At 54.1% G+C, this 20,316-nt stretch overlaps 7 protein-coding genes across 7 annotated transcripts; 4 read left to right on the top strand and 3 right to left on the bottom strand.

Annotated features, from left to right (window-relative positions):
- Positions 1-573: 573 nt before the first annotated feature.
- TRIVIDRAFT_175374 (uncharacterized protein) lies at positions 574-2,598 on the top strand (the record flags this gene model as incomplete). Its single annotated transcript, XM_014094399.1, has 1 exon — positions 574-2,598. The coding sequence occupies one exon, from the start codon at positions 677-679 to the stop codon at positions 1,667-1,669; it is 993 nt and encodes a 330-aa protein (XP_013949874.1).
- On the bottom strand, positions 574-5,734 carry TRIVIDRAFT_74374 (uncharacterized protein; the record flags this gene model as incomplete). Its single annotated transcript, XM_014094398.1, has 2 exons — positions 574-5,491; positions 5,586-5,734. 2 exons carry the CDS (start codon positions 5,700-5,702, stop codon positions 1,946-1,948), a joined length of 3,663 nt encoding a protein of 1,220 aa, XP_013949873.1.
- Positions 5,735-6,139: 405 nt separating this feature from the next.
- Positions 6,140-9,198, top strand: TRIVIDRAFT_74376 (uncharacterized protein; the record flags this gene model as incomplete). Its single annotated transcript, XM_014094397.1, has 5 exons — positions 6,140-6,327; positions 6,390-6,649; positions 6,708-6,832; positions 6,911-8,831; positions 8,897-9,198. 5 exons carry the CDS (start codon positions 6,279-6,281, stop codon positions 8,975-8,977), a joined length of 2,436 nt encoding a protein of 811 aa, XP_013949872.1.
- A 203-nt stretch (positions 9,199-9,401) lies between these two features.
- Positions 9,402-10,841, bottom strand: TRIVIDRAFT_39096 (uncharacterized protein; the record flags this gene model as incomplete). The annotated part of the gene is made up of 2 exons (XM_014094396.1): positions 9,402-10,184; positions 10,350-10,841. 2 exons carry the CDS (start codon positions 10,839-10,841, stop codon positions 9,402-9,404), a joined length of 1,275 nt encoding a protein of 424 aa, XP_013949871.1.
- A 565-nt stretch (positions 10,842-11,406) lies between these two features.
- Positions 11,407-12,003, top strand: TRIVIDRAFT_38549 (uncharacterized protein; the record flags this gene model as incomplete). Its single annotated transcript, XM_014094395.1, has 1 exon — positions 11,407-12,003. One exon carries the CDS (start codon positions 11,407-11,409, stop codon positions 12,001-12,003), a length of 597 nt encoding a protein of 198 aa, XP_013949870.1.
- A 1,097-nt stretch (positions 12,004-13,100) lies between these two features.
- TRIVIDRAFT_11632 (uncharacterized protein) lies at positions 13,101-15,626 on the bottom strand (the record flags this gene model as incomplete). Its single annotated transcript, XM_014093940.2, has 3 exons — positions 13,101-13,870; positions 13,937-14,821; positions 15,065-15,626. 3 exons carry the CDS (start codon positions 15,624-15,626, stop codon positions 13,101-13,103), a joined length of 2,217 nt encoding a protein of 738 aa, XP_013949415.1.
- A 2,943-nt stretch (positions 15,627-18,569) lies between these two features.
- Positions 18,570-19,616, top strand: TRIVIDRAFT_38390 (uncharacterized protein; the record flags this gene model as incomplete). Its single annotated transcript, XM_014094394.1, has 2 exons — positions 18,570-18,933; positions 18,997-19,616. 2 exons carry the CDS (start codon positions 18,570-18,572, stop codon positions 19,614-19,616), a joined length of 984 nt encoding a protein of 327 aa, XP_013949869.1.
- Positions 19,617-20,316: the final 700 nt, after the last annotated feature.

Raw genomic sequence — 20,316 nt, 5'->3', positions numbered from 1 at the left:
AGGCACAAAAAAAAAAACAGCCTGAGGCAGAGGAGGAGCCAATAGATGAATAAAATACTTGAGCTATCCATCTGTGATTGCCTGTGGCGATGTTTTACTGCATGTGGTTTGGCGTACGAGGCCAATATGTGCAAATAGATGAATTAAAGGCAGGGAGATTGATGCATCTCGGCGTGGCACCATGTGAGTGGGTGAGTCGGCTTGTGGCCGCTTATACATGCAGCACTTGAAACCCCCTTGCATGTAGATGATATTATTCTGGTTCTGCTTTTAAGACAGCCGGTTTTTGGTGCTCAAGGACCGAGACTATTTTAATCACGCATCCAGCTCATGGCCATTGAGTAATTTTTCTTCTCCTGGTCCATCGTCTTTTGCTCTGTCATTTGTGCCTGGTGCATGTTCACGTCAGATTTCCCTCTATATTCATAATTCACCGTACCTACCTATCCAGCTGTATACCACATATCTGCCTACCTACCTAGGTATCTAACCTACGTACTTCGAACATAATTGAATACATACATATCATCCTCTTCGATCACCAGCTTCAATGCCTCTTCCTCTGCCCTTTACCAAACATGTCGCAGAGCTCACCGTCCTCCGCGCCGCCCTGCTGACCAGAAGAGTCATCTCGGCCGTCACGGAAATCTCCAAGCACGATGCGACGCCCGTGACCATGGCCGACTTTGGCGCCCAGGCGCTCATCATGGCGAGCCTTCACGAAATCTTCCCCAGAGACAACTACGTGGGCGAGGAAGACGCAGGGACGCTGCGCAAGGACGAGGCGCTGGCGGCGACCGTCTTTGAGCTTGTGCGCGAGACCAGCTACGACTTTGCAAAGCACGAGTCGGTCAATGCCGACGAGTATCGGGCCGTGATTAGCCTGCCGGGCGTCATGTCGCAGGCCGACATGCTGGACTTGCTGGACCTGGCTGGGCGCGGGACGCCGAGGTCCACGGGCAGATACTGGGTCATGGATCCTGTCGACGGCACGGCCACGTTTCTCAAGGGCCAGCAGTATGCCATTTCGCTGGCGCTGATCGACAACGGCAAGGAGGAGCTGAGCGTCGTGTGCTATCCGAACCTCAGCCTCGACGACGGCGTGGTGTCCGAGACGGGCGTCGACACCACAGGTTGCGGCGTCATGTTGTCGACGATCCGCGGCGAGGGCACCGACTACCGCAAGCTGTCGACGGAGTACTATCTCGGGCCGGCCAGAAAGCTGGATCGCTTCTCCGCGCCGGTGAGCCTTGCGGACCTGCGTCTTGTCGACTGTCTGGCCAGCAAGTCGTCTCGTCTGGACATCGCCGAGGGCCTGGCAAGGCAGCTTGGCGCGCTGCCCTTCCCCGGCATCGATCTGTGGTCTTCGCACGTGCGATATGGAGCCCTGATGCTCGGCGAGGGACAGGAGGGGAAGCACATCATGATTCGCGTGCCTGTTGGCGCCCGCAGCGATCCTTCTCGCGCCTACATCTGGGACCACGCCGGCTCGCAGCTCTTGTACACGGAGATGGGCGGCAAAGTGACGGATCTGGAGGGCAGGGAGATTAATTTTGGTGCGGGCAGGACGCTGGCGGCCAACTGGGGGCTTGTGGCTGCGCCGGAGAGCGTCCACGGGGAGATTTTGAGCTTGGTCAGGGAGATGATTGCAAAGGACTCGAGCCAGTAGAGCAACAAGACGGCTGCTGTTCTAGAGAGCCAGAGACGGCGAAGCAGAGAGAAAGACAAGAGAAGAGAAGAGAAGGAGAAGAGATGGAGAAGAGAAGGAGAAGAGAAAGTTGGATCACTATCTCGCTGTCAAGGCGACTGCTGACCCATTTCTTTCATACTCATCAAAACAACTATTATTATCGCCATTATTCTCGAATGCTAAGTTTGAGATGCAAATCTCACCATCCCCATACCATATGTCTGTCTATTTTATATACACGCCTCCTCCCCCTCTCTACATCAAGCTACTCCTGCCCCCAATCTCCATGCTTCCCTGCCCGTCCTTCATCTGCCCACTGCGTCCCACCACAAACTCGTGATAGATCTTCTGCAGCCTCGCCTTCTCGTCCTTGCCGATACTCGCTCGGGTGCTCTCCAGCGCCTTTGTGAGGTGAGACCAGCCGACCACCACTTCTCGCTGGTCGGCAGACTCCTTGCCCTCCGTCTCGTCCACGCCGGGACCTCTGCGGGCTTCCTTGGCCTTTCGTCGCGCCACCTTGATCTGCTCCAGCTTGGACATGATGGCGGCGTTTTCAACCAGCGCGGCAGATCTGCTCTTGGCTGCCACTGGGGCCGTCGTCTCGCCGTCGGCGCCGTAGCGGAACTGCACAAAGCTTGTAGCTGATCCGCCTTTGCTATCCTTGCCGCGCCGGGTCGTAGATGCCGGGCTGTTGATGTCTCCTAGCACGTCGTGGATGGCCTCGAGCTGGGCGTTGGACACTAGCGCCTGTAGATCGGCACCTGAGTATCCCTCCGTCTTTTCGGCAATCGATCTCAGTGCCTCTTCCGACTCGGTCAGCTCACTCGATAGCCGGACCTTTTGCAGCATCGCCTTGATAATGTCCACGCGGTCATCGACCGTAGGCATATCGCACAGCAACGACTTGTCGAGACGGCCGGGACGCAGCAGCGCCGGATCGATGAGGTCAGGTCGCGACGTGGCTGCCAGGACGTACACGCCAGACAAGCCCTCGGCACCGTCCATCTGCGTCAGCAGCTGGTTGACCACGCGGTCCGTGACACCGGTGGAATCGTGGCCACGCTTGGGCGCGATGGAGTCGAACTCGTCGAAGAACAAAACGCAGGGCTTGGCGGCCGACGCGCGGTCAAAGAGGTCTCGCACGCTCTTTTCCGACGCACCAATGTACTTGTTGAGAATCTCAGGGCCCTTGACACTGATGAAATTGAGGCCGCATTCTCCAGCGACGGCACTCGCCAGAAGCGTCTTGCCGCAGCCAGGGAATCCGTACAGGAGCAGACCAGATCGGAGCCGCAGGGGGCACTGGGAGAAGATGGGTGCGTATTTGGTCGGGTACTGCAGGGTCTCGAGGAGGACCTGACGTGTCTCCTGCAGGCCGCCGATGGACTTGAACGTAGTCGTTGAGCTCTGCAGAGATACGTTGCGCAAAGACGCTGGCGTGAACCCCTTGATGGCCTTGTCGAAATCCGCACGGCTAAGATGCACCGCTCCAATAGTGTCGTCGGGAGTCACACTAATGGATCGAATGATGGCCTCGTTTCTAGCTCTGGAGATGAGAACCGTCAAATCTCCGGGCAAGTAGCCGTCAGTCAAGCCGGCAATGTCGAGAAAATCCAGGTCTGAATCCAGTATGAAGCCGCCGGGTTTGCTCGAAGCGCCGTCTTCGTGACCATTGGCAGCTGAATCGTGCCCGTGAAACCAGTCGCTGGCTTCCCCGGAGTTCTCAGTGCCGTTGGCTGTCGTCGGCCGACTGCCATCGCTCACCTGCCCTGAAGCCTCATCCTGGGATACTGCATTCTGTCTAACAATGGCCTCCATGATTTTCCGTCGCCCGTCCTTATCCGGGGCCTTGAGTTCGATGATCTCGCGGACGACGTGGCCGCTGACGACAACGCTATTGAGAGTGTCCTTGCCCTCTGCCGTTGCTAGTAACGCGACGCCGCTGTCTTTGGTGCAGTATTGGCGCACGACAGATCGGATCGTTTCACTGACTTGGCGGCTTCGTCCGTTGTCGTTTCCGACCTGAAGCTCCGTCTCTACCGGGCTGAGCTTGTCCAGGTCATCAAGAACAACCAGTGCTTTGCCGCCCAGTCTTGCGCCCCAGCTAGCCAGCATGAATATGCGGTTGAGAGTCTCTTTGATGGTGGATATCCTCGCCTCGTCGGTCACTAGTTTACGGCAAGAAAAGTAGATGGTATAGAATAGCGTCTCCTCACGAAGTCGGCTGGCGAGATATCTGGCAACAGATGTCTTGCCGGAGCCCTTTGTTCCGGTGAGCAGGACAGATGACATGTGAGCAAGGTGTGACTGCAGGTTTGCGAGCAGCGAGTCGATGCCGACGAGCAATGAGTCGTGAGACGGTTGCAATTCGAATAGGTCCGTCTCGGAAATCCAAGGGGGTCGTGGCACCGGCTGCTGAAAGTCGATTGCGATTTTCGCGTCCAAGCCGGCCAGCCATAGAGCTGCGTCCTTGTTCTGCTCTTGTGATGCAACATCTGAGCTATACTCAAACTTGATGATGCCTCCTTCCCATCCCTGCGGAGCATCTAGGCCGTCGTACAGGTCAACAACGATACCGTCGGTTATCGGGCCTTGTAGAAGCCCTTCGGACCCCTTTGCCCCAGAGTAGATGTGCTTAAACCTCTTGGTGGATTCTTCCTTTTCTGCTTTTGTCTCGATTCCAAATCTCAGGCCTTCGGGTGCCTTTGAGCCAGCCGCAAAGGGGAAGACCTTGATTTGCTGGACAGCTCCACGGGCGAGAGGCTGAGGGGCAGCCTGGATCTTGACAATGCCTCCAACGATGCCCGTGCATCCAAGTGCTGCACACAAAGCTGCTGACAATGCAGCAGCCTGGCCATTGGGCGGATCGTCCCATGGCTTCAGCTTTGCGACAATCTTGGAGGATGCATTGGTGGCAACTGCAGCGGACCCGTCTTCGGGCTGTGGCTTTTGCAATCCCGCAGGCTTGAGAACATCCACCACAACGTAGTTGATGCCCCTGAAGTCATTGGACAGGATATAGTCACGATCCACCCAGACACAGAGACCAGGCTCTGCAATGCCCTCATCGAACCATTCGTTGCAGGCAGCCCTATCTATAGCGCGGAGCAGCAAAGATGGTCTCTTTTCCTCCCTGGCACTTCGTCTCCGAATGGTGCTGGCTCCGCTCCGCTTGGACTTTGACGTGCTTGCGACGCTCCGGTGGTCACCACTGTTCTGTGAGGCCTTGGCTCTCGTTTTCGGTGCGACGATGACTTCGGCGTTGGGGGAGAGCTTCACGAAAGGCACGTCGGCTGCTGGTGCGGGTTCGAGGGACATGATCTTGATGACTGCTGTCGAAGTCGGTGATAGATGTAGAGTTAATGGGTGGGCAGGGACTGCAGCACCGCCTGTAGGGACATATGCCGGGTTGGGGAGCGCTCGTATCTGCGACTGCAGGTTGAGCTCGAGAAACGTTGCGTGAAGTTCGATGATTTCCCAGTCTTCAGGCGTCAGCGGCTCGATGTTGATGGTGTGTGCCAGAGGGGGGTCGACGTGGACCGTGGCCATGACCTTTTCGCCATCTGTGAGGCCGAGGGTGTTTGCAAATGTCGCGTCTATTTCGACTAATTGGATCTCTTGATCTCTCGACGAGCCGCGCGAGCTGGTCAGTCCATCCCGTCCTACTAACTGGGCGGCCCTCCTCTTGCTCGGCATTCCCGTCCATCCAACAAAGACGGATTGCTCCTTGGGCGCTCCGCCCGTCTGCCCACTGGAGGGAGTTGGCCGGTATGTGAGTTCGACGACGACATTCTGGGCGGCCTATGAAGAAATAGGAGGTTCAGTCAATCGCGGAATGGCCTCGGGATCAAAGGCATTGGCCTGGTGGAAAGGAGTAGCGCTCTCAGTGACGTACAGTGTTTACGTTGACCAGCAGGGTAACCAACGAGGTAGGCAGGTTGACAAGACAGTTCTTCAGATGCACGAGCGACAGCTCGGCAGCGGTGGACTGCGCATTCCTTCTGGGAGCCATGGCTGGGGAATTGAATAGAAGTCTGTCTTGTCAGAACAGAGTCCTGTCGCAAGTTCGGCTGCGGGTTGGCGATGCTACATAGTAGTATTCCGCGTTCCTGGAACTTATGGAGCCGGCCGGTTGCTATGCCGAGGCAAGGCTCACGTGCCGAGAGGCCGGCGTTACCAAGGGGTACCTCCCGAGGGTATTAAATCTCGACTAACGCTGGGGTACATGGATGTATCGTGGCTTGCCCGGCATGGAACAAGCTGAAAGGTGCAGCGATTGAGCTTAGCACCGCCACATGTGGCTGAACTATGTACGAAAGTACGTACCTCTTAATTGGCTTTTGACGCCGTAGACGCGTCGCGCGTCTGTCTCGTGTCAACGACAGCTTTTCGAGAGCTCTCGAGACTAGCAGCGTTTCCCATCTCCTTACTAACCCACACACGCATCCCTGCAAGTTGGTTTCCCAGCCCACCAATTTGTGCATCGCATCGCATCTGCCTCTTGCTGCGATTTCCGTCCCTCGTTGTTCTTTTCCGCATCGCAACAACCTGAAATCCCCGGTTTGGCAGTCGGGCATCATCACGCAAAATGGCGCTCCGCGAGTTCAAGGCGCCTGTCAACTACGAAACTCAGCAGTGTAAGGCTTCAATCTGGTTCTGCTGGTGGAGAGCAGCAAACGCTAAACTAAATCTCGTGCAGCGGCATTCGAATCTTTTCTCAAGGACTTCAAGACGTCGCCCGAGCATACCCTCACCACCGCCCTCGGCAACATTACAATTGGCGAAGATGAACTCAGCGACGAGGATGACCTCATGGACGAGGACGACCAGACTCGCCAGCGCCGCCAGGAGGAACGGGCCAAGAGAAAAACGCCCCAGCACAAATACAACGACATGCTGCAATTGCTCGCAGACCGCAAGATTGACGAGTTCGCCATCGATCTGGATGACCTAGCTACTGTGAGTTGGAGCGGGAAATGGCCGCTTTGCGAATTGCCCAGGTGCTGACTGCAGTTAGTGGGAGGGGCAAATGGACGAGTCAATGAAGCTTGTGGACTCGATTGAGATGAACACAAAGCACTACGTCGAGATCATGGCCAGGGCTGTAGACAACATCATGCCTCAGCCTAGCGAAGAAGTCAAGTACGAAAACCTCCTGCCGACGAGAAGACGAATTGTGAGAGAGAAGAAAGAGAACTAAATGGCTAACGGGACTTATAGCTTCAAAGATGACGTTCTAGACGTGTTGATGGCCCGACGACAGGCTAGGAATCGAGAGCTCGACGAATTGGCAGAGAGAGACCCTACTACCGCCGAAGACAAGTTCCCAGCTGAGCTAACCCGCCGGTACACCCTCGTCTTCAAGCCTCGGACAGGGACAGAGGAAGGCGCCTCAAAGGCACTGGCCGTGCGACATGTTCGAGGCGAGCACCTTGGCCACCTCATTACCATCCGAGCCATTGCCACGCGTGTTTCCGACGTCAAGCCCATTGTGCAAGTCAGCGCATATACGTGCGATCGTTGCGGTTGTGAAATCTTCCAGCCCATTGCCGATAAGCAGTATGGACCACTGACCATGTGCCCTTCGTCCGACTGCAAGAAGAATCAGGCCAAGGGCCAGCTGCACCCCTCATCCAGAGCGTCCAAGTTCTTGCCCTTCCAGGAGGTCAAGGTTCAGGAGCTGGCTGAGCAGGTTCCCATCGGCCAGATTCCCCGCTCTCTCACCGTCCACTGCTTTGGCAGTCTTGTCCGAAAAGTCAACCCCGGTGATGTGGTTGACATCTCTGGCATCTTCTTGCCCACACCTTATACCGGCTTCAAGGCGATGAGGGCCGGTCTCCTGACTGACACTTACCTTGAGGCTCATCACATCCATCAGCACAAAAAGGCCTACAGCGAGATGATTGTCGATGCACAGCTGGTCCGAAGAATCGACAGATACCGACAGTCCGGCCAAGTCTACGAGCTGCTCGCCAAGTCCATTGCCCCCGAAATTTTCGGCCACCTAGATGTCAAGAAGGCTCTTTTGCTTTTGCTCATTGGTGGTGTCAACAAGGAAATGGGTGACGGCATGAAGATTCGTGGGGACATTAATATTTGCTTGATGGGCGATCCTGGTGTTGCCAAATCGCAGATGCTCAAGTACATCTCAAAGGTTGCCCCCCGTGGTGTCTATACTTCAGGTCGTGGAAGCAGTGGTGTAGGTCTTACCGCTGCCGTCATGCGAGACCCAGTTACAGACGAGATGGTCCTGGAAGGTGGTGCGCTTGTGCTGGCTGATAATGGCATCTGCTGTATCGATGAGTTCGACAAGATGGACGAGAATGACCGCACTGCCATCCACGAAGTTATGGAACAGCAAACCATCTCCATCTCCAAGGCCGGCATCTCCACGAGTCTGAACGCCCGTACCTCCATTCTTGCAGCTGCTAACCCGGTCTATGGCCGATACAACCCCCGCATCTCACCTGTTGAAAACATCAACCTCCCTGCTGCTCTCTTGTCTCGTTTCGATATCCTTTTCCTGCTCCTCGATACCCCTACGCGAGACACGGATGAACAGCTTGCCAAGCACGTTACCTACGTGCACATGAACAGCCGCCACCCCGACCTTGGCACCGACAATGTTGTCTTTTCCCCCCATGAAGTGCGATCCTACGTTGCTCAGGCTCGAACATATCGACCAGTCGTGCCCGAGTCCGTCTCCGAGTACATGATCAAGACGTACGTCCGTCTGAGAGATCAGCAACAGCGAGCAGAGAAGAAGGGCAAGCAGTTCACACATACTACACCACGTACCTTGCTTGGTGTCGTCCGTCTGGCGCAGGCCCTCGCTCGTCTCCGTTTCAGCAACCAAGTCACCCAAGATGATGTTGATGAAGCTCTGCGACTAGTCGAGGCCAGTAAAGAGAGTCTGAACACTGAGGCTGGTGGTCCTCGACGCGGCCTTAACGCTAGCAGCAGGATCTACAACCTCGTCAAGGCCTTGGCCGATTCGGGTGCTTGCCGTCCCGATGATGCAGATGACGATGATGAACTGGGCGTGGAGCTAAGCATGAGGAAGGTCAAGGAGCGTGTGATTGCTAAGGGCTTCACAGAGGACCAATGGCTGAATGCCCTGGAGGAGTACACTACTTTGGACGTGAGTATATTACCGTTTTTTCTTCTTTCTTTCTTTCTTGTTCATAAGCTAACATTCTCTTTCAGGTTTGGCAAACTGCCGGCAGCGGCTCAAGACTAGTCTTTGTCACTGCGGACGATGACAGAGAAGACAGCATGGAGGAGTAAGTGCAGACAACACAGTAATCGAAAGTGGTTGGATGGCTTGTTCTGTGGGAAAAGCGAGGAAATTGTTCGACTCTTGTAACCGGTTTGGCGTTTTTTTGTTTTGGACACCCTAATCATTTGGAAGGGTGCAAGAGAAGATGAAGTGCATTTGGTAGACTTGCAATTAGATCTTGTCAAACACTAAATGAGAAGAGAAACATATAGTACTACTGTGTCGGATGAATTGCATGTCAAAGATGAAATATCAGAGTGAGGGTGCCTGTATCTGTGGGATCGTCAATGTTGATCAGCATTTAGTGAGATTCTAAGGGCGGCATAATATATAATACATATTCATACAACGCATATTTTTTCCCCCTTCCTTGTCTCATTCATTCATCAGCCTTCCTCATGTTTACCTCCTATTCACCCCTATTTTTATCTTTTACATCCTCATCGTCATAAGTGAAGCTCTCTCCATCTCACCCACAATGCCATGTCCTCCCAAAGCCCACTTCTCCGCTACAGCCTTCGAATCAAGGGCACGGCGCAGCATTCCGCTAGCGCCCCAGTACTCCATCAGCACTCTCGCCTCATCCTTGGAAACGCCCTCCAGACGAATGACCTGGCTGTTCTTGAGGGCGTCGTAGACCCGGTCGTCGTACTTTTTCTCGTAGGCGTTGGGCTTGGGCACCTCTCGGCCTGCCTGGCCGGCTTCCAGCTGCGACAGGACGAGCTCTTGCGAAGGGTGGTAGTGGGTGTTGTTCTCGGAGGTGGCGGCGATGACGGCGCCGCCGTTGGGGAGCTTCGTCTTGCCTGACAGGGCGTCGACAAAGGTGCGCACGAGGAGCAGTTCATGGGCATGCACGATGTTGAAGGAAGGGTCACGATAGGCGCTGACCTTGTTGATGTGGGCGAGGCCGTCGAGCGTAAGCAGGACGGGGGGCTGTCCGGGCTGCGTCAGCTCCGTCCACAGGGCCGACAGCGTGGGCCAGGCGAATTCGCTCTCCTTTGCGCTGAGGGCCAGGTCGGCGAGCGTTGCGCCCTGTTTAAGGCCCGTCAGGCGGGACCAATCCATCTTGAGAGGCGTCTTCTCGAGGACGGCCTTGTTAGCCTTGTAGATGTTTTGGATCAGCTTCAGGCAGTACACGGGCTGGGTGAACTGCATGGGCTCTGTGTCAGGAACGGGAGAAAACTCCGTGTTTCCGTTTGTGAGATCTTGGCCTAACTTTGATATTAGCAAACCTGGTTCGTTGACACCACAACCAGAATTTTGTTATTGTCGAGACATACCTTCGGGAATGTGAATCACCACCCACTCGTTCAGCAGCGCATGTGACATGGCCTGGAGCAGCGTCAAGCTCTTCCCCGAAAGCCGGCTGCCGGTAAGGACACACTTGAAGGCCTCCTTCTTTTCTACCGACGCATCCAGCTTGCTCATCAGCTCAACCGTCTCTTTCCGCACCAGGACGTGGGGTTTCCGGAACAGGTTCCACGTCTGTGTCGTCTTGAACGCCTCCAACGCCCTCAATTGATCCACCACCTGGTCCGGAACGGCAAACATCTTGCCGCCGCTCTCCTCCCTGGCCATGGTCTGCGCCTCGAGGCTCTCAATGCCCGTCACAGGCAGGGCGCTGTTGTTGCTGAGCTGGATTCGTTTGCGGAAGGCCTTGCGCTCGCCCGGCCCGGGCTTCTTGACCGGCACGATGTTCTGCTTCTTCTTGTACGTCTTCTTCGTCTTCTTCGGGAGGTCCTTGCGGCTCTTTACCGCGGGGGGGCCGGCGGCGAGGAGGCTGGTGGTGGAAAACGCTGCTATCAAGGGCTGGATCCGAGGCGCCACTGGGATCGCGGGCCTGACGAGGGTCCGCAGCGATAGGGAGGCCATGATGATGAGATTTTTCCGGATATCAAGTGAAGAGAGGAAATTCAGGCACCGCTTATGTATGTGATGGCACAATCGTTGGCTGTCGCCGCATTGAGGCCGAATCGCGGCGGCGTTGCTTCTTCGATATCCCCCACGTTATTTTTTTTGGAGGTTGTTTCTACTTGAGCCAAAAATCTCAGTGTCGCATGTACCTGTGGAGGGGAGACCACCAACGTACCACTCGCCGCAAAAGCTGCGCTAAAGATACAAGCCCGACCAGGTACCTTGTGGTCTGGCGATCTAGCGCCGCTGCAGTTCTGGCAGCCCGGAAAATTGTAGCCCGTTGATCCGATGCAAGCCAGCTTTATCAGACAATCAACGTTCTTATCGGGACAAAAAAAAAAATTGAGAGTCGCAGAAAGTTTGGTTGAAAAGTGAGATTCAACCACCATTTTCCTGCATTGCGACGCCATCATCAGGAAACAAACGACGAATCTCTTCTGCCGTCGTCTCAATCTCACTCATTTACCGGCCAAGCACCTCAACAAACACACTTCACGCTGAAATACACACACAAAATCCCACAATGGCGCTCCCCATATCCAAACCGAAGCTGCCCGTCGTCGTCGAGAAGCCCACTCCCTACACCTTCGACCTGGGCCACCTGCTCGCCGAGGACCCCAACCCCGTCGCCCTCGACCACGCCGCCATTGACCAGTCGCTCGCCCAAATTGCCCGCGACGGCGCCCAGTCGCTCATCAACCAGCTCCTCACCACCTGCCCCCTCAAGTCCACCACCGACGGCGTCCTCCTGACGCTGCCCCAGCCCGCCACCCGCCTCCCCCGCGAGAAGCCCGTGCCCCAGCCCAAGCCCCCGACCAAGTGGGAGCGCTTCGCCGCCAAGAAGGGCATCAAGGCCAAGACCAGGGAGCAGCGCCGCAACCTGGCCTACGACGAGGAGTCGGGCGAGTGGAAGCGCAAGTGGGGCTACAAGGGCCTGAACAAGAAGGGCGAGGACGACTGGCTTGTCGAGGTCGACCAGAAGAAGGAGGCCGAGCGCAAAGAGGGCACCAGCATCCGCGGCGACGGCAGAAGGGAGCGCAAGGAGAGGATTCAGCGCAACGAAAGGAAGATGAGGAAAAACCAGCGGGATGCCGCGGCCAAGACGGGCAAGAAGATCTGATGGAGGCGCCCTGGCGCACACAATCAATCCAATCTACTTGTTTCTCTCGTTCAAGGGTCTTTTCCATGCACCATGACATCAAGCATGGCTACGGCGTTCAAGGCGTGGGGGGGTTTAGGAGAGGGGCTTGCTTCAAAGAAATCAAGATAATGTCGGCTCAGTCAATATCTGTTTGGGGAGGAAGGGAGGATCACTCAATGTTCACATTTTTTGTATAGATGTTAGATGTTCCGGGGAACTTCAAAGCTAGCATGGTAGCAACAATTTTTTTTCTTCTTTTCTTTCCTCACTTCTCTCCTTTTCCCCATATTTCATCGTTCCTCAAAAATGTTATATGCTACCAAAAAACGAAATTTTGTATTTCCACTCCTCACTCAAATGGCTCTCACTACTGTATCAGGCCACACCCTTCTTTATTCATACACTTGACGCCTTCTATGGCCATATTTCCACCTGAAATCAAGCTTGTAAAGAAATAAAACGAAGAAAAAAAATGAAAATGGAGGCAGATGAAGAGCCTTTGAACGTAGTCTCTAACCACTCCATACCGCTTGCCTTCTTACAAAGGAGACGGGCCCGAGTGTCTCGGCCAATGTCGACATTCCATGTTTTGAGTCCTTGAATAGCTGAAAGAAAATCCGAATCGCGTCGATGATGCAACAATCTGCAACTAAGAATGGAGAAAAGTAAATCTGGGAAACGATCGTCGCGACATTGATGAAGGAAGAAAAGAAAAATGGAGTGAAACCAGACCGAAAATGCAATGAGGCAGATAGCACATATGAAACAAGAAGAGAACTTGGTTCTGAGGCCAGTCAATCTCTCAGAGCTCCTCTGTAGCCACTTTTCAACTTCTTCTTCTTCCCTGCCCTTTTCAAGCAAGGAAGGAAACAGGAGGGAGAAAATCCAGTCCATATCAGACCAGAAATTCTAGTAGATAAGAGATGCGCTAAATTCCGAAAAGACGAAACAAAAACAAGTCATAAACGGCGTGATGTCATAAGTCGGCGCCGATGATAACTGCTGGGTATCTTTGCCGAAAGAGGAAATGTTTGTGTGAAATTTAACCTTGTACGTCTTTAGACTCGACTAGTTACTCAGAAGCCGAGAGGCGACAGAGGCTGGATAGGGGACAAGGGGCGCAGTTCGCGAGTTACCGTAGGCTGAGAGGAATGCGTGAAGCCGAACATGTCGCTAGCATTCTCGTCTTCCTCGCTAGCAGCACTCAAGGCCGTCGAAATGGATGACCTGTGGGATGAAAGGCTGTTGCTGGATTTCGACAACTGAATTTCCGGCTTATCCAGCTTCACCACGGGCTGAGTATGCTCACTAGGCTCACTAGGCTCCTCAATCGATGGCATGTTGGCGTGCAACGAGACGGGATTTACATCCTCCTTGGTCTCACTCTGGAGGGGCGCCTGCATATCGGCAAGGCCGCGCGGTGGTGGCTGATCGAATAGTCGGTACTCCTCCTCAATGAATTTGGGCTCGTTCTTGCAGCCTCTCCAGCAATCTCTCCAATCGCAGACCAGAAATTTGAAACAAAAGGCATCGATTTTCATGCAGGGCTGGAAGCAGATGCAGAGATTCCGGAAATCCATCTTGTTCTTGTCGGAGTGAGCGAGAAGTAAGCTAAGATGACATGTGATGGCGAAGAGGAGGTAGTAGTTGAACGGAGACAGATTCGAGAGCTCGTCGATAAGAAGTTGCGGGACCTTTTCGGCGCCCTGACATTCACGAGCAATCCGCTCTTGAGCCTCTTTGGGGAAGAGTTCATCAGGCAGTTCCCGAAGCCATGCCTTGAGCATTGAACCAACAATGTTGATATCATAGAGGTCATTTTGCTCAAATAGGTTGACATCGTATTCTATACACCCATGTTAGCCAACTACCTTGAGATTCTTGACGACCGGAATAGGGTTAGGGAACGCACGCTCATCGAATCTTCTTTGCCACTTCTTAACCTGAGGCCCGCTTCCAGGCACTCGATAGAGACCTTCGACCTCGGTTCCCTTATAATTCAAGTAATCGATGGCCCTCCACGGGAATGCAGGCATCCAGAATTCTGTCTTGTCCCTTGAGTCTTCCAGTCGTTTCGAAATTCGAGTCAATCGTGTTTGCTCGACCAGCGGCAGATTGATAGTTTTGAGCACGTAATGCTCGTCATCCACCACCGGCTCTCTCTCCGTCGTGCTGCCACTTCGCGTGCTCTTGCCGAATAGCCCCTTGCTAATCAAGTCGGCAGCTCTAGTAGATGAAAATCTCAGCCCGCTGAGAAATGTTGATGCGCCGGTCTCCCGTATCGATGATGAATGGCCCTTGTGCTCCTTGTGTTCCTTGTGCTCCTTGTGCTCCTTGTGTTCCTTATGCTCCTTATGCTCCTTCTCGCGTGAGGCATCTTTAGTAGCACCAGCGGCACCAGCTATTCGGTCCTCTGGTCGGTTCCGAGGATTCGAATTCATCCCGTCGTCTCTGAGTGCCCGGTCTTGGGGCACAGTCGGTGTTTGAGCGGCCGCGGGCGCTGCTGTAATTGGAGTACTGGTGGAGGCAGTGGTCGTGTTGGTGGTATTTTCGGTGAGCGGGGGGTTGTTTGGTGTTGGTAGTGGTACTGGCGCGACGGCAAGTTTGAGGCGGTTGCTCTCCTTGTCGCGAACAGATTTGCTGCGGCCAAGAAGCGCAAATGACTTGGTCTTGTTCTTCTTGATAGAGGGTAGGGGTGGCGTCGCCTCTGCCTCTCCGGATGACGAAACCGAAAGGTCAGAGCGTGATGGTTGAGAAGGAATGGACTTTTGCTGGCCGTCCTCGGAGGTAGTTGGGTCTAAGAAAGCCAGATGGCAGAAGGTTAGCCACAAAGTTTCCAGCATTCGTTTTTTCTATGTTTTGTTTATGTTTTTGGCTCCGCCGACGAAAGGATAACATGCGCCGCCAAAAACTATGTGGCGTGCTAGCGCGCACCATAAATGTTGGCTGTGCACTTCATCCCGTCGTTATACAAATACCCAAGGGATGCCTCCCTCTGTATTCCTTCGGCCTTGATGGGCATCCTGCTTTCTAGCCTTACCTTTGTGACCCGATTTCTCGCCGCCCTCGCTCCCTCTCGACATTGGCTTGCCCCGCGACTCGGGATGCTGCTGGGCCTGTGCGGCGGGTGGCTGGTTGGGAGTCTTGGGCGCCTTGCTGAACTGGAAAAAGCTGGGCTTGGTTGGTTTGTTACCGTCCGTCATGGCTTGGCGCAGGCCCTGGGGAGGCAGTCCGGCTGAAGGAGGATCCAAGGTCGACATCGAGGGCTGCAGCAGCTCCGAATCATCGCGGGCCTGGGCGCGATACTGCTGCAGCTGCAGCTGTTGCTGCTGGCGGGCGGCCTCGTCTGGCGGTCCGGTGCTAGTCGCAGGCCGTGGCGGTTGTGGCTGCAAGGTTGGTGACCTCCCTGTTCTGGGCGGCCTGTTTCTGTGGACGGCAAACTTGCTGATGGGAAAGGGCGATGTTCGCTGCGATTTGGGTGATTTGGGGTCGATGGGCGACGCGGCGGCCTGCGACGCTCCTTCGGCGGACAGCTGCGGCGGGTCGTCGATAGGGTTACCGTCCGCCAGAATCAGCGGCTGCGGCGTGGGCTTGCGTCCCATCTTTGCAACCCCGGCTGCAGAGTGTCGAGAGGCTGCGCGCAACGGCGGCTTTGGTCTGGCGCAGGAGGATTGCTCTGCAGCCGTCTGTCAGGGGGCTGTCTGGGTGTTGGACACAGGCTCAGACACAGGCTCAGACACGGACACAGACACAGACACAGACGCCGAGGCTTGTGCAAGCGGATAGGAGACGACGGTCAGACTCCGGAGCGCGCAGGGCGCTGCAGCAAGGCACTGGGCGTCAGGAGAGATGCGAAGGAGGGGATGTTCCGAGGAGACTCTGTGCCTCAGCTCTGCTTCAAGATGGAGATGGCAAAGGGGCAGGCCGGTGGGGGGCGAGACGAGACGAACGATGGATTGCTGTGGCATCGGCCTGGCTAGCCGGCGTCGTGGAGAAGGGAGGGGCGTGCAAGTAACAGAGAAAGTGCGTGCGTGCGTGCAGATGCGGGTTCTTGATTTGATTTGCGATTGTATTTGTGATTGATATGTTGCATGTGCGAGGGCGACGATGAGGCTGGAGCCGTATCCGTTCAAGGACAGTTCAGGCTGTACAGTAACAGTTCAGTATATAAGAGGTGTCCAATGTCCTGTATTTTGGTGTGGGTGCGTGCGTGCGTAGGTACGGATCAACCAAGCCATGGACGTCGGCAAAAGCAGCAAACTACTCGCGGATGATGCTCTCAGGCCCTGGCCTAGACTTTCTTGTCGTTGCCGCTGGCGACATGCATGCACAAGTAGCGCTACCACCTTATGAAGCAGCACTTGACAGGCAGGTACTCGTACATGAAGGGATCGGATCGGATTGGCACCAGACTGATATTGATATTGATACTGATGGACAGCCCGCTGATTCCATCTATTGTACAGCAATCGCGATTTCAGTCAGACAATGGGCAATGATAGACAGACGGTGTCTCAATGTGGGCATCACGCCAAAGGCCCTCCTGTTTTATTCTTTTCTTCACCCAGTCCACCCTGCAAGGTGTTGCCTCATCCAAATTACTGCGACCGCTAAAAAGCAGATCTAACCCATGCTCTCAGCATCCATCCCGTTTGGGGTACCTGGCCATACGTGCTAAGGTACCTTGCCCAGGGTGGACGCCAGAAGTGGATGGGCGAGGGGGACAGGTACAGGTACAAGACGAGCACGTTCCCAGTGGTCCTGGCGTCAGGTACAGTACGCATTGTGCGCATATGGCAATGGGCCCTCGGGTGCTACTACCTCTGTAGTACGGGGCATGCAGCAGGCCGCAGAAAAGCGCTATTGATGAATAGTTACGCCGATTAGTGGTCAGTTTTCTTCTTGCTCTTCTTTTTTTTTTTTTTGGTCTTGAATGTGAGCACACGCGCCATCGTATCTGAAACGCCTCGGTGGCCCCGGGAAGAGAACCGCTCTTTCAGGGGTTCCCAGCCATGTGATTGGGTCTATTGGCGGCGGTTCTCCACCCTGGGGGGCGCAGGGCAAGCAGTCAGCATACTTGCAAGTACTGTGTACAAGCACACCAGGGCATTTTGATGCACTTGGCATCTCCCTTGCAGGGCCATCAGACAGTAACTCAGGAACATCAAATGTCAGCTCGGTGCCTCCTTGCAGACTAGGTGTCGTACAAGTACCAAAGTATGGATCTCGATGAGTGATTTGTTGTACAGTGATCTACTATATAGTGCCTTAGTGCCAAGCAATTTATATCAGTGTCTGATGCTAATTGATTCACTCTACTGCCTACCTAGTAGTACAAGTAGATTGAGACCTCAGTCAATACCGCACTAATGTCCCCATTGTTCTGAATCAGGCCTGTACCCAATTGCCTATCTCTGTGCCATACTATACCCCTGGATGCAAATCTTCCGCGCTTGCTGTAAGAGATGTGTGTCTCCTCCGTACTAACCCAGCAAGCCAAAAGTACGAGGTACTTACAGGCGTTCGTCATCACTCCCGCGCTAAGCATTGTACGATACACATTCTCCCCAATTCGGCCGGCAGCCCAAACGAACCATGAGCGACTAAAGATTGCATGCTGCATCGACGCATATTCAACTTTGCCTTTTTCCCTGCTAACATCCTCACTAACCTTCCTAGTGTTTAGAGGTCCCTGAGTAGTGCTGGCTATCATATTGTACAGGGACATTGTGTGTACTAACGTCTGCAATGCTGCATCATGTTTGCATTCTGCCTGCAGACAATTGTCCATGTGACTGCTTAGCACCTGCAAAGGGCGCTGTTATTGGGCCACCATTGATGGCCTCCGCATTAGCACCGTCAATAACACATCTCGATGCGATTCAATTATCCGGTGCTGCTTTACATGACATATGGCGCACGGCGGACACGTCACTTTCAAGTCAACAAGGCGTCGGGCCGTGAACCTCAAGCCGTGATGTGCCAATACGAACTTTGTATCTGCAACTTCATGCGCAATACGAATTTAGACGGGCACCGCGTGATGCGCCATTGCCTTGAGTACCATTACGAACAACTCCTGACAGAGCTGTCAGATTCTCATCAAACGCACAGCCACTCCTTCAGCTATTGATAGCTGTATGGCAATCTCGGTAATATTCGTTACGCGCGACTCCGTTCAGACTCCTCTCTCACAACGCTTTTTTTGAGCGCCGACTCAGAAAAGCTACAGCGAGGGGCTGTTAGCAGTTACGAGCATCTACAAGGTAGCAGCGCCAGCTTAATGCGGAGTTAGCAGATCTATAAAAGAAGTCCGAGGAGAAAACAGGCGCATAGACGAGCAGATGAGCCCCTATAATTGTAAAGCATCATCTCCTTTTTGTAGGGGCTGCAAGTAAATTCATGCTGAAATGCTGATGTGATGCTTTGGGTCGTGAGGTTGATTACCTAAGCGTGTTCAACGTCACCAACCAGCACCTCATGGTTGAAGCCACACTTTGATACTGGAGCCTGGCATCTACCAAACACTCCTCCAACACATCACCATGGCCCAGGCAACTGGAGATTCCGAGGGCCCAAAGCTCGCCACAGATGCCCATGTGAAATATGTCTTGAGTCTGGACACCAAAACCGATGAGCTGGACTACTGGATGACTGAGCACCTGCGACTAAACGGTGCATACTGGGGCCTGTCTGCTCTCCATTTTCTCCGTCACCCTGAGGCTCTGCCGCGCAAGGATACCATTGACTTTGTTCTCTCCTGCCAGCACGACAACGGTGGCTTCGGAGCTGCTCCTGGGCACGATGCCCACATGCTCTCTACGGTAAGTGCCGTGCAGATTCTCGCCATGGTCGACGGCTTCGATGAGCTGGAAGCACGAGGGAAGGGAAAGGCTGTTGTTGGCAAGTGTAGGTGCTGATGGGTATCTCTGCCATAATGGACAATCATTGGTATCCTAACATGCATTGCAGTCATAGCGGACCTTCAAAATCCTGACAGTGGAAGCTTCTTTGGCGATGAGTGGGGCGAAGAGGACACAAGATTTCTGTACGCCGCCCTCAACGCTCTGTCCCTCTTGGGACTCCTGTCTCTTGTCAACGTTGATAAAGCTGTTCATCACATCGTCTCCTGCACAAACTTTGACGGCGGCTATGGTGCCAAGCCCGGGGCAGAGTCTCATGCTGCCCAAGTCTTTACCTGCGTTGCTGCTCTCGCCATCGCAGGACGCCTTGATCTCGTTGAGCATGAGAAGCTCGGCCGCTGGCTGAGCGAGAGACAGCTTCCAGGAGGCGGGCTCAACGGCCGGCCTGAGAAGCAGGAAGACGTCTGCTACAGTTGGTGGGTATTGAGCAGCCTTGCCATCATCGATCGTGTCCACTGGATCGAACGGCAGGCCCTGATCAACTTCATCTTGAACTGTCAAGATCCCGACAACGGCGGCTTTTCCGACAGGCCCGGGAACATGGTGGACGTTTGGCACACGTGCTTCGGCACCGCAGGGCTGAGCTTACTTGGGTACCCTGGCATGGAGCCTGTGGATCCGAGATATTGCATGCCCAAGAAGATTGTGGCGAGAGTTCTAGGAGAATGAAGTTGATGACGGATACTGTGTTTAGTATGCATGCGATTTTTGTCTCATACCCTGTCGTCACTGATGGCTCTCTCGAATCACCCTACCGTTGCCGAATCCCTCTTCATGGCGTTGTACGATGGCCAGTGAGATACTGTACGAAGAGAGGAAAGCATCGAGGCTTCCAGAGGCATCGCACATTGCTTTTACCTGGTAATATCCAGCATGCAAGCCAATCTCGCTTTGCTTTTCCAGCATGCTGGATTTGGGCTATGGGACGCGGACTTGGGGCTTTGAAACTACCCTAGAAAAGATACAGGCCAAGCCTTTAAGAACAATTAATTTTGGACAAACATGCCACTCGACTTCCGATGTATTATGACTGTTCTTGGAAACCTCTAAATACCTATTTATGCGTCGAGTTCTCCAGTGCCGCGGCGTGCTGTCCTGGTAGTAAACCGGGGTTTGCACAAAATGATGTAACATACACCTATCCTGCAACAGAATTCTTCCAAAGTAACGACATAAAACAGGGATTTAAAGTTTCTTCAGCATTTTCTCAGGCTTGTAAACCGAAATAAAGCAAATGTAGGAGAATATCTGTACCAATTAATGTGCCTGTTTGGGCTCGCCGCCGAAGATTTCAAGGCTGCACGCAATAAATAAATATGGCATAAAAACGGCCAACCATAAGAATAAATGACATAGGTACCTCAGATCA

Source organism: Trichoderma virens (assembly GCF_000170995.1).
Source record: "Trichoderma virens Gv29-8 chromosome Unknown TRIVIscaffold_92, whole genome shotgun sequence".
In the NCBI taxonomy this organism is placed as follows: domain Eukaryota; kingdom Fungi; phylum Ascomycota; class Sordariomycetes; order Hypocreales; family Hypocreaceae; genus Trichoderma; species Trichoderma virens.
This window is presented reverse-complemented; position numbering and strand designations above follow the sequence as displayed.